Source organism: Biomphalaria glabrata, chromosome 2, assembly GCF_947242115.1.
Source record: "Biomphalaria glabrata chromosome 2, xgBioGlab47.1, whole genome shotgun sequence".
In the NCBI taxonomy this organism is placed as follows: Eukaryota; Metazoa; Mollusca; class Gastropoda; family Planorbidae; genus Biomphalaria; species Biomphalaria glabrata.
The window spans coordinates 17,282,602-17,295,362 of NC_074712.1; the positions used below are offsets into that span (position 1 = coordinate 17,282,602).

The window sequence follows — 12,761 nt, forward strand, 5'->3', positions numbered from 1 at the left end:
TTATAATTAAACTACACTCTATAATTCCTCGGCACGTGATGTGTGATTAGGGTTTAGGCAAATAAAAATAGAATTAGGGAAAGATAAATAGAGTTGCGTCGAAATTGGGTCACGAGGGACCGTATCGGAAGACACCCTTTAGATTAGAGGTTGAAAATGGGCTTTTGTAAAAATCAGACAATTATGAAGTTAAATGGCATTGACCGAAGCTAGGTACTATGAGAGTCATAATCGAATATTTTATTATGTACTTCCCACTCTATATATGACATTTTATTCTAGAGTGCAGAATATTGCATTTTTAATTTATCTTTGTGTTTGAATTTGATTTCCCAAACACGAATGACAGTTTTTTAAAACTGACTAAATAATAAAATAATGTAAACATTACAATTGTATTCTTTGCGTTGCTATTTTCTTCTCTTGTATAATAAACGTATTCTATTATAATTATTATTTACCTAGTGAATGCCCATTCTTCCAGCGCAAGTTCATTGTACTCTGGCCCACTCTCGAGAAAGTTTACATTCTTATGTCCTACAGGACAACTCAACTCGAGCTAAACATGAGTTGAAGCCTTGTAGACATAGCTCTTTGATTTCATCATTCCCGTCACTCCAGCGGATGTTAATGTCAATATTTACAAGTTTTCAATGCGCACTCACACAAGCATGTGAAGTGTTTCATTGAAATTCTGCTCAAAAAAAGGGCAAAAAATATATATTGCCCTTTGAACATTGGTGTCCTGACGTTTAACTATGTCCTCGTAGAAATCATTGTCTGGGTATCTTTAAATTTGATGTTTCATTATTTGTTAATATTTATACAAGACCTCGTTATTTGGGCCTTTTGTGGTTTTATGTTGTTTTTTCTAAGAAGTTAATAGCATTTTAGTGCATTTTTATAGTTTTTCAATGTTCAATATGTGTAGTGATAAGATTCATAATTCTAAAAAGTGTTTTGTTAAGATTCATAATTCTAAAAAGTGTATTGTTAAGATTCATAATTCTAAAAAGTGTATTGTTAAGATTCATAGTCTAAAAGTGTATTAAGATTCATAAGTCTAAAAAGGTGTATTGTTAAGATTGACAGTTCTAAAAAGAGTCTTGTAAAGATTTGTTATGATCTACTTTCTGTTTCAGGGATCACGATGAAGAGTTCTCCGTGGTAGAAGCAGCAAAGAAGTTGAACGAAGTGTCCGGTTTTAAAGGTCTAGGTCGTTTTTTCAAGCAGGTGGCGCAGTCGGCGAGGTCAAAGGACGACACGAGCATTGATGATTTCCTGGGCTGTGTCAATATTCCATTAGATGTAAGTGGTAGGAATTGACCTGATGTCTACGTTGTGGAGGAAGAATGAAAACATCTTTGCCAAACATCTTTTCAAATGGACATGTCGCCCGAAACATGGGCCTGTGTTCCTGAGTATGTACTTGGTTTCAAATGAACATGTCGCCAGAAACATGGGCCTGTGTTCCTGAGTATGTACTTGGTTTCAAATGAACATGTCGCCCGAAACATGGGCCTGTGTTCCTGAGTATGTACTTGGTTTGTAGTTCAGTGATAATGTCCGTTTGGATCAGTGGTCGTTTTTTTTTATATTATTATTGTACCAGACACCGATAGCAAAGACTAACAGACACAAAAACTCTTTTGTCCCCCTGGCACTCATTGTCTGCGATAGTATAAAGAGTTGAACTGCCTAATATAAACATTTCACTTGTAAGTTAGGAGTGAGTCTGGTGTGAATGTATATTTTGGTTTTCTATAATTACAATGTTTTGTTTGGTGTAATGCACACATTGTAAGACAAATTTCCTTATGGATGAAAAAGATTATTATTATTATTATTATTATTTATATACTGATTGTCATTTTGTGCGAGTTTAAGATGAACGATAATCTGGTACGTGTGTTAATGGCCTTATGTCGGCTTACAGTGATCTTATATGTGGGTCAGTAGCTAGATGTATGCTTGTGGGTAATCCTATTTATAGGGGGCAGTTGTTTACTAGCTAATTATCCAGTGTATGCTTGTCTGTGGTCAGTTATAACTAGATAATTGATAAGTTGTGTGCGGGTGAGCTCTTTTGTTAGACTCAAGCTAGTATTCATTGACATATTAACCAATGGTCAGATTCATTCCAGTATAGTTCCTTGCACATCTGTCAGTTTTAAATCAACTGTACTGTCATATTCAGGATCTCCCGTCCACTGGTATTAGCCAGTGGTACAAACTGGAAGGCAGGTCATCGCGGTCCAACATCCAGGGAGAGATCCACCTGAAGCTCACACTGGCCACGCGGGAAGACAGGGGGATACCTGAAGACGACAACTGGACAGACGTGCGTCAGCACGAGGACCTGATGTGCATTTTTATTGAATACGAGCTGAGGAAGTACCAGGTGAGAGCTCGGACTGCATTGGTCTGGGACTTTGTATACAATTTGTTTCTGCTTTGCAGTGCCGAATTTTAGTTAGTGGCGGCTATGGGTAGGATTTTTTGTGTAGGCTCTTACCTTCTTCAATTTTTTTTTATTTTTTTTTATTAAATGCAATTAATAATTTTAATAAAGCTTAAAGGATTTCATGTCTATGTAGAAAGAAATAGATGTCTTGTATTTATTTTCTTATTTTCTCGTAGCGAATATGGATATTTTGTTAAAAGAATATATATTATCGAAATGTTCAGGCTCCTTTAAGGCGAGGCACATTGCGCTGTGTATATAATCTGTTAGGATATTAACAGATCTTTGTCCTCGTTGTGGTTACAACGTAACATGGAAAATGATTAAATCACAGATAGAAACACAAATAGAAACACAGATAGAAACACATTTAGAAACACATTTAGAAACACAGATAGAAACACAGATAGAAACACATTTAGAAACACATTTAGAAACACATTTAGAAACACGTTTAGAAACACATTTAGAAACACATTTAGAAACACACATAGAAACACACATAGAAACACACATAGAAACACACATAGAAACACACATAGAAACACAGATAAGTACACTACTTGAATGGAATAAATCGAAAAAGAATAATGACGTACATACATTTAAATCGAAACATTAAAATTAGGTTCAAAAGCCAACTTAATTAAATTAAATGAACGAGGCAATTCCGATGCATTGTTTAACTACAAAATACCTCAGACATGAGTGTCTCTTTAACAAGGTCTTTTAGAACTACTGACATTAGATCGTAAGGTCAAGGTAGGACTCGCTTCTGACATTAGATCGTAAGGTCAAGGTAGGACTCGGTCAAGTAGATCTCAAGAAAACGTTATCAAACTTCTCATGCCAGGAATTGCATGGATGGAATCTAAACCATTTGGTGCTGCATGTTCGGGATCTCGTAGATTTCAGAGACTACTTCCTCACACCCACCTGATAGCCGAGCCTTTGTTCCGCGTCATGTCATGTTTCATCTACCAACATTCCAGTACCCAATCATCTATTGCAGTGTTCCTCAAACTGTGCTTCGCAGAACCCTAGTGTTCCGCGGGGCTTAAGTAGGTAATCCATGAACTACTGGAATAATCAACTAGAATGCCACCACATGAATTCATCTCTCTAAAAAAAATCAGCCAAGTGTTCCGCTAAATACTTAGAATGTGCGAAGTGTTCCGTTAAGGAAAAAGTTTGGGAAACACTGATCTATTGGCATTGACGAGTCAGGCCTGTCTTGACTCCTCCCCACCACCCACGCACTAGGTCCTCCCCTCCCCCCTCATCTTTTTTTATACCTAATGAAGTATAGGAGAGAGTTCCTTGGCTGCCACGCCTTCTTCTTGCTATCTTTGTGCTTCTAATCATACATTATCATCTTTATCGTCGGATGTTTTTTTTATCTCTCTTGTATTTTGTTTTGTTTTTGCTTGTTTGGCCTGACATTAAAGGGGAGATAATTTGAGCAAGACAATGTTAGCTCTAAACAATGTTATAGGCTTTTTTTTTTCATCCTGTGCTGTTTTTAGGGCGTTTGCAACTTTCTTCAATAAAAAAAAAGTTCCTCTTTCAGACCTTGTGATCTATAGGGCAGATGATGTAAAGGTGATCTGTTTCTGTGGCCTACAGTTAACGAGGGTGTCATGTGGCCAGCACAACGACCAACCACCTTTACTTTTCCCCATTTAATGTCACGTACCCATTAGAGCTGAGTGGACTCAGAGGCACCCAAAGATACCGAACTTTTAGAATCCCAGTCTTCACCAGGATTCGAACTCGGGACACCCGGTTCATAAGCCACTGCGCCTTCAACTCTTGAATAAAAGGAAGTAGTAAAAAAATAAAAAAATTATACTACAGATCTAAGTGCATTTTGTTTTTGTTCTGTACCGCTGTTCGTTTTATACATACACTGCGACTTTCATTTTTTTTTTTGGACACAAATTATACACGTTAGTTCTCCCACACCCAATCTCGGATCAAGTTGAAACTTTGCACAATTATTTCTTCCACTTGACAAAAAAAGAAACTATAAAAAGATACTAACGAATTAGTTAATTAACTGGTAATAAATTATTTTGACAGATGTGGTGGTATACGTTGAATTAGTTCCCTTCATACTTTGTGCAGAGAAGTAGGTCGTGGCTTAAAGAATGGACCTCATTCACCAATTAACAAACAACATTTAGCCACGTGATAATATTGATAAAACAACTAAAAAAATGTATCACGTGACAGCCTTAGTGTATTACGTAATTTGTATAGAAGAGAGAGAATCACGTGGCTAAATGTTATTTATTTAGGATTGGTGAATGAGGTCCGTTGTAACTAACAATACATACAATGTAGCTTTTAAATAGTGCTACTTTCATGCTTATAGAATGTTCAGAGCGCTATGGTCCAATCTCATTTGTGGACCAGTGGGGAGGAGGGGGTATCTGGGAGAAGGTTTTCCGTGCTGCCTTTAGGCATTCACTGAACACAACTCTGCCCGAGTCGGGTGTCGAGCCTTGTGGCCCCTTCATACGTAGCCAAGCCAAGCCAAGTTCATGCGTACTTAGCCTCTCGACCACGCATCCCAACTTTAAAGCCTTCTTTTTTCATAAGCACTTCGCAGGCACAGTGGTTAGTTTGTTAGTTGGAGGAGGCTTGAGCCCTCAAGTTCGAATTTACGTCGTACAACGTTTAAAATATTTTTTTATGAAATGCATCTAAAAACCTTCACACAGATCAGATACCCCCTTCTTTTTCTCCCCACCCCCCACCTTTTTTTATTTTTATTTTATTACATGACTGATCCAGACTAATTGATAAATAGAAGCTTTGTTGTTGTTGATGTTTTTTGTTAGTATTTTTATTTATTTCGCTTGTTTCCACTGACATTGAAACAGATTACCTTTATACCATCTGCTTTATTGATTGCAAGGTCTGTTTGTGTTTGTAAAATGTTTTACATGTTTCGGATGTTCCTTCAGAGTTGAAGATTGTTTACTTACTTCCTAGTCCAAACCTCCCGCAGGACGACGGGCGATGGGAGCGGGCAGGGTTTGAACCCTCGACCGTCGATAAATCCGAACGACAGTCCAGCGCGCAAACCGCACGACCAGGGGTACTATACTTTATTAAAATCTTTCTATCTACGTTGTGTGTATAGCCTTCAATACATTATAGCCAGTGATAGATTGGCCTATAGGCAACATACGCTCTAGCTGAGGGCCTCCACTTATAGAAAGGCCACACAAGTGATTCCCTCTGATATTTTCCAGCATTTTAAAGAAAGAGAAAAGAACAAAATACTGTCTTGACTACAAGGAGCCCCATTGGTCAAAGAGCTTAGGGCCTTGTCAAGTCCAAATTCAGTCCTGAAAGATCTTAGGGCCTAGTCAAGTCTAAATTCAGTCCTGAAAGAGCTTAGGGCCTTGTCAAGTCTAAATTCAGTCCTGAAAGAGCTTAGGGCCTTGTCAAGTCCAAATTCAGTCCTGAAAGAGCTTAGGACCTTGTCAAGTCCAAATTCAGTTCTGAAGGAGCTTAGGGCCTTGTCAAGTCCAAATTTAGTCCTGAAAGAGCTTAGGTCCTAGTCAAGTCCAAATTCAGTCCTGAAAGAGGTTAGGTCCTAGTCAAGTCCAAATTCAGTCTTGAAAGAGCTTAGGCCTTGTCTAGTCCAAATTCAGTCCTGAAAGAGCTTAGGTCCTAGTCAAGTCCAAATTCAGTCCTGAAAGAGCTTAGGTCCTAGTCAAGTCCAAATTCAGTCCTGAAAGAGCTTAGGTCCTAGTCAAGTCCAAATTCAGTCCTGAAAGAGCTTAGAGCCTAGTCAAGTCCAAATTCAGTCCTGATTATATTTTCTTAATTACAGAAATACCCTTCAAATGAGAATTACGTCCAACGCGTACCCATGTTTAATCTAGTCGTTAATGCATGAGACTTAAGCTGTCTTAAATCATTGTTGTTGTTTTTTTGGCTGATTCAGGCAACCCGTTCCACGCTTTTATGGCTCTAGGGAAGGTTTTGGTTCTGTTGAAAGTCAAGGGTACTGGTAAATTGTTGATGTCATTTTTTTTACAAAAACTATTAGCACACTCTTTCGAGTTCTTACATTTAATCAAACAGCTTTCATGACCCCATTAGGGTACCTATCGCTTTGACTGGCACCTCGGTTCTGATCGCTCTAGTTCCACTGGCGAGTGTGAAGGTAAAAAGTATTAATAAGGTCTTTGTAATATCTGACACTATGTATGGAACCCTCGAACTCTAGTTTTGGCGCGCGGCTATTTTCATTGATCTTGAACTAGTTTGTACACCGGATATATCAGTGACACCCAAAACTGTTATTTATGAAACACGCCTATGTTTCTTTGTGGTCAGGACGCTTCTTACAAGTGGACGGGTGACCTCCCCCAGGTGGCCAGGACTATCTTGCACCAGCATGCTATCCAAGGTGACATCACTGAAGTCCAGCAAGCTGTTTGGTAAGATTAACACATTGGAAATCAATATTTTTGTTTATTTCGTTTATCTTGAGATGAAAAAATTTGATTCGTCCAAACTGGCAACTTGTATCTCTCAGCCGATGGCAGGCGTACAGCCGGAAGCACATGGAACATCCGCTGAGTTATGACCTTCTGCATGACCTTCTGATTGATCTTGACAGATTGTATAAAGATGGAACACTGTCTAGAGAAGAGGTCAGTGATTTATATATTTTAGAATTTTTATTTTTAAATTGTTTTAGTGCCATTACGTACGGTGATTGAATGTTTAGGCTGATGCTGATCTGGAGGTTTCAAGTTCGAGTCCCTTAATGTTACTTAAAATTGTCAAAAAGAATACTAGTCTTTCAAATGACCTAACCTTCCTGGGCTGAATGCTTGGCTACCTACACAGCATCGTTAGCCGTTAACTTAGCTTCTGACCCTTGTACCACATGTTTTTAAAGTACAATCTTACTCAATTTTGTTTTACCTTACCTTATCTTACCTTATCAATGACAGGCGTTGGTTTAATCATTATTGCCTTTCAAAGTGTTAATCTGTAAACTGTTTTTACTGACTCTTTGGGAATTTCCTGAAAAGCAACACCTCCAAATTGTACTTTCATTTTCGCTACGAGTCTCTGTGTGTGTGTGTGTCTGTGTGTTTGTGTGTGTGTGAATAAAGGGAAACGACTGTATTTTACTATAACCCTAACCTCTAAACCCAAGTCAAACAAACACACGGGTATTGTAACATTTAATCAATGAGACCAGATGTCTGTGGAACGTGTCCAGGAATAAAATTATTTCTTCCATTCCCTCCGGATGTATTCATTTCAGTCAATAATATTTGAAGACATAATGTTTGAGTCCCTGTCCCTGTGTCTAACTTTGTTTTCCTAGTACATCAAGTTTGTCTGGTGTCGTGTGTCCATCCTGTGCGATCTAGACAACTTGAAGACAGAATTTTTGTCTTAGAAATAAATGGTAGAAGACAGGTGAAGACCTAATTAACTTTTGGTCAGTTCAAAGTTTGACCAGGGCTAGATTTCAAAAATATTTTTAAAAGACTTGTTGAAACGTTGTGGCAGAAAGATCGTGGAGGCCTGGGTTTGAACTCTGGTGGAGATCGGGAATTTCGCATGCCCCGTCTATCTAAGTAGTTTTTAAATCTAGCCAGCTCTGTTAATTAAGTTCCCAACGTTTGTTGTTTTTTTGAAACTCGAAACATAAGACCCTCTCTAAGCTGTTTGTAGACTCCACACTGTTTGGCACTTTCTTGTACAAGATACAAGACAAACTTATCCAAGTAATTGGCCTGGATTTAATAAACAAATGTTAACCTTTCTATCTTCTTTACGGGGCTTTTAGGTGAATAAAGTGTCAGAGTTAAAAGAGCTTTAAAAGTAAAAAAAAAAGAGCAACTAGGGTTAAAGAGTTAAAATGATTTTAATAAGCTAAAATGAAGGGTTGTACAGAACTAGAAAAGAAAATAGAAAAGGCTTTACAGATGAAGTGAATAGGCAGGGGATCTATCACTAGAGTGTTCGCACATTGCTTAATCAAATTTGGCATGTCGCAGTTAGAGTTTCACAGGCTATTAATCGCTATGATCAGGTACTGACTTTAAAATGTTTAGGCCCTGGTCACGCAAGCTCCAAAATTGAGATGTGGTTCACCAAGGTTTTCCTGCAGTGAACAGAGATGCCACGTGGCCCCTAAAACCTAGAGGTCTTCAACTGTTTCCTACTTTGCACTCTTCTCACCCCCCCCCTTTTCCTAAGTCCTGACTGCTATATAATGAAATGATATATAACAAAAAATGTTTTCTAGACAGAAGAGTTAGGAACTGTCACTGTTTTACGAGGCAACACAGACCTAGATGTGACCTACTTATTTTTCACATGTCACATATAGCCTAATGATAAAATGTTTACCGTTACTTGTATTGTCCAGGAAGAGACATTGGCCGAGTCCTTCACCAACTTCATTGAATACAGCAAGAGTCTGTTGAGGAAGATGAGAGACGTATACCCTCCTACCAACAAGACGGCCATCACCAGACTCAAACTTATGCTCAAGTAAGTCAATCAGGCATAAGTCAACCACTGCATAAGTCAGTCACTATGTAAATCAATCACTTCATAAGTCAATCACTTCATAAGAATTGCTGCATAAGTCAATCACTGTATAGGTCAATCACCGCTTAAATCAATCATAACATAAGTCAATTACAGCATAAGTAAATAACAATGTAAGTCTACCATTGCATAGGTCACTGACTGCATAAGTAAATCATTGCATAAGTCAATCACTCCATAAGAATTACTGCGTAAGTCTATCACTACCTAAGTCAATCATTGCATGAATTAATCACTACATATGTCAATCACTACATAAGTCAATCACTGCTTAAAATCAATCACTGCATAAGTTAATTACTGTGTAAGTCAATCATTGCATGAGTCAATAACTACATATGTCAATCAATGCATAAGTAAATAGGAAATACTACATAAGTCAATTACTGCTTATGTCAATCACTCCATAAGAATCACTGCATAAGTCAATCACTGCTTAAAGTCAATCACTGCAGACACAACAAGATTTATCATACGTTATTGTGTGTCATGTACTTTTAATTATTCTCTGTTCATTGAACAAGGCTGCTAGTTCACCAACAAGTTATCTAATTGTATGCACAAATAAAAAAAAATTGTTTTAAATGTTTTTCTTTTCTTTGCCTGGTATTGTTTTTATACAACTTTGCTGAGCGTTGCTTTTTCCCCCCACTTTTGTCGACCAATAGCCTCATTCAGAAAATGCGTGCTTAAAACAAATTGCTTAAATAAGTCGGAAATAATAATATTACTACCTATGTGTGTCTCTATATGTGTTTCTTTGTATTCACGTGTCTTTTTGTGAGTCTTTGTTTCTATATTTTTGTATGTGTATCTTTGTGAATATATTTCTTTGTGTATTTGCTTTTGTGTTAGTTTGTGTTTTAGTGTCTTTGTTGGTGTGTATCTTTGTCAATGTGTTTCTTTGTTTGTGTGTCTTTGTTAATGTGTACCCTTCATGAAACACAAAGATGTATATAGTCTGGAGACTCATGTTCTATCTTTTTGTCTTGCTGAAAATTTCCTTTCTGTTACTTGTTATTTTTCAAGCCTCTATTGTATTATTATTATTTCTTATAAGTTCCTGCTTTAATTAATTTCTGTATCGATGTGATATTGACACAATTAGCCCTACTTTTGTCTGTATTGACCAGGTGTCTGTCCACAATCCACGTCCTTGAGATCTTCAAGAAATGCTGTCCGTTCCACAGTGGACTCAACTCGGAGATAATGAGTCTAATAAAGGTAACATCTACTTGCCCTCAACCCTGACACCGAGATCTTTCTCCAGTGGGATTATCTGCTTCACAGATTTCCTAGACAACTGAATGCCCTTAATTCCGCTGGGAAGATAGAGGGGGGTGGGAAGCGAAAGGGGTGAGAGTCCCGTTGAGATGTATGTGTGTCACTACAACTGGACAATTAGCTGGAGTGACCGAGTTTGCTCAGTTTGATCTATTTCTTGGAGCTTGTAATTCCCCTTGCTATCTCAGGTTCACTTCTTGGTTTGATCGATCTTTCATTTGGAGCGCGTGTCTTTATTCTCTCTTATTATTCCATTTCTCTTCTTTTCCTTTCTCTCTTTTTGTCTTTCTCTTTCTTTTCTTTCTTTCTCTCTCTCTCTCTTCCAGTGCATCAGTTTGTTTGTTATATTTACTGGCTGTCAGCTTTTTAACATTAATTAAATATTTGCCCTTCTTCATTTGTTAAACTCTACAGCACATCAACCGGACCGATAGAAAGAAAAACATACAAAATAATACAAATTACTTTTAAAGAAACGCTCAAATACTGCCATATCATTCAACAATGCGAGATTTAGCTCCATTTTTTTTCTATCTAGAAACAAAATTAAATTATTACCACTAAGTTATTAACTAATTAGTTAATTTTATTGTGAATTGTTTTTGCTAATAAATAATTGTGCAAAGTTTCAACTTGATCCGAGAATGGAAAGTTGGAGAAATAACGTATACCAGATTTGTACAAGACAGACAGACAGACAGAGGGAGTTGACATAAGCTTTTAAAAGAGAGGTTAACTCTGTCAAAAAGTTTCTGCTACCACACAGTGGTAGTGTATGTAGTATCTGATATGCTAGAACGGACATCTATTAAACTAGTATAGACTTTAGAGCCAACTATTTGAGTTTCGACACAACTATTTACTTCTTACATTTCATATCTCCCCCACTATACCTGCATTCACTTAACAGAAGAGTACCTTGGAGTGGTATGAACGCACCCACAGTACCTACATGGGCGGCACTCAGGTGAGATTTTTTTATAAATATTTTTCTTATTTGTATACCATTTATGTGATAAACATAATAGCATCAATAACTCAGAAGGGGTTGTTGTTTTCTCTATTGACATGTCTATTTGAACTTAGTATATCTTCTGTCTAGTGGGTTGTTGTTTTCTCTATTGACATGTCTATTTGAACTTAGTATATCTTCTGTCTAGTGGGTTGTTGTTTTCTCTATTGACATGTCTATTTGAACTTAGTATATCTTCTGTCTAGTGCGTTGTTGTTTTTTCATGTAATATAACAAAATGATTTTTAGCTTGAAGGCTCTAGGGAGCGTGGTGAACTCTGAACCTTGGGGATCTCTGGCTTGAAGGCTCTAGGGAGCGTGGTGAACTCTGGACCTAGGGGTATCTGGCTCGAATCCCGATGAAAATTGGGATTTTGAATTTCTGGATTTTTTGGGGCGCCTCTGAGTCCATCCACTCTTACGGGTAACTGACATTAGTTGGGGAAAAGTAAAGGATGTTGATTGTTGTGTTTGCTGCATGGCACCCTCGTTAACTGTGGGCCACAGAGACAGATGACCTTTCATTATGTGTCCAAGGTCTGAAAATTAAACTTTGAAGATTCTAAGGAAATAATTTTCATTCCTAGTTTCCATCAAACTATTCCATGCTGATTTATATTTAGTATGTTTTGATCGTCCTCAAGGAGTGGAGTTTGGCGAATGAGCATGAATGTGTATTGAATATGTCCCAGACTTTGAAATGGTTCCTCTGCAAATAGGCCCCCAACTTTAACTTTGCAGTTAATGGTTCCGAACTATTTCCTGTTCTCTGACCTGCAGAAATTTGCATTTTTTAAATTAAAGTAAAATTATCGCTACGCCTCTTCAGCTTAGGTGATGTGGTCGGGCAGTTTACGCATGTCTAAGACCGGGCCTGGTCTAATCACTATTTGACCTTTCCTCCTTTAGAATGATGAAGATCTTCTCCGAGGACTGATTGAGTTGTGTAACCAGCTAAACTCTGACGTGTACAAGGCTTACCATAACTATAACCCACTGTTTGTAGAGTAAGTGCCCTTGCTTTCTTTTTAGTCCAATGTAACATTATATCTTGTGAGACAATGTCACTTGTTGTAATTATAGGCCTTCACACACACCCCAACTCAAACTGCAGTCTGATTATTTTATTAAGACCGCACACCCCTTCCAAACTTAACTCGAACTGCAGTCTAACTATTTAACTGAGACCCCCACCCCAACTATACACTCAACTAACTTGAATAACGAGCGACAAAGTTTATTTATAGGGTTGCTCTTTTTCTGTCCAGATTTCTTGTACATTATGGATATATTTTGTTGGCTCTCCCTTCATCTCGTAGAGCACACTATGTATATTTAAACAACAACAACTGCTAAATACTTATTTCCTTATAACCTTAGACTTCACTAGAATGT

General features: G+C 37.7%; 1 protein-coding gene across 7 annotated transcripts in view; it reads left to right on the forward strand.

The window, feature by feature from the left end:
- LOC106056272 (BAI1-associated protein 3-like) overlaps positions 1 to 12,761 on the forward strand; it is a 328,613-nt gene that overhangs the window by 271,104 nt on the left and 44,748 nt on the right. For all 7 annotated transcript variants that reach the window (XM_056019443.1, XM_056019441.1, XM_056019444.1 and 4 more), the window contains 8 exons: positions 1,143 to 1,308; positions 2,198 to 2,401; positions 6,824 to 6,927; positions 7,026 to 7,143; positions 8,886 to 9,010; positions 10,204 to 10,294; positions 11,265 to 11,321; positions 12,276 to 12,373. In XM_056019443.1, the coding sequence (XP_055875418.1) occupies positions 1,143 to 1,308; positions 2,198 to 2,401; positions 6,824 to 6,927; positions 7,026 to 7,143; positions 8,886 to 9,010; positions 10,204 to 10,294; positions 11,265 to 11,321; positions 12,276 to 12,373 (963 nt within the window). The remainder of the gene's footprint in view (positions 1 to 1,142; positions 1,309 to 2,197; positions 2,402 to 6,823; positions 6,928 to 7,025; positions 7,144 to 8,885; positions 9,011 to 10,203; positions 10,295 to 11,264; positions 11,322 to 12,275; positions 12,374 to 12,761) is intronic.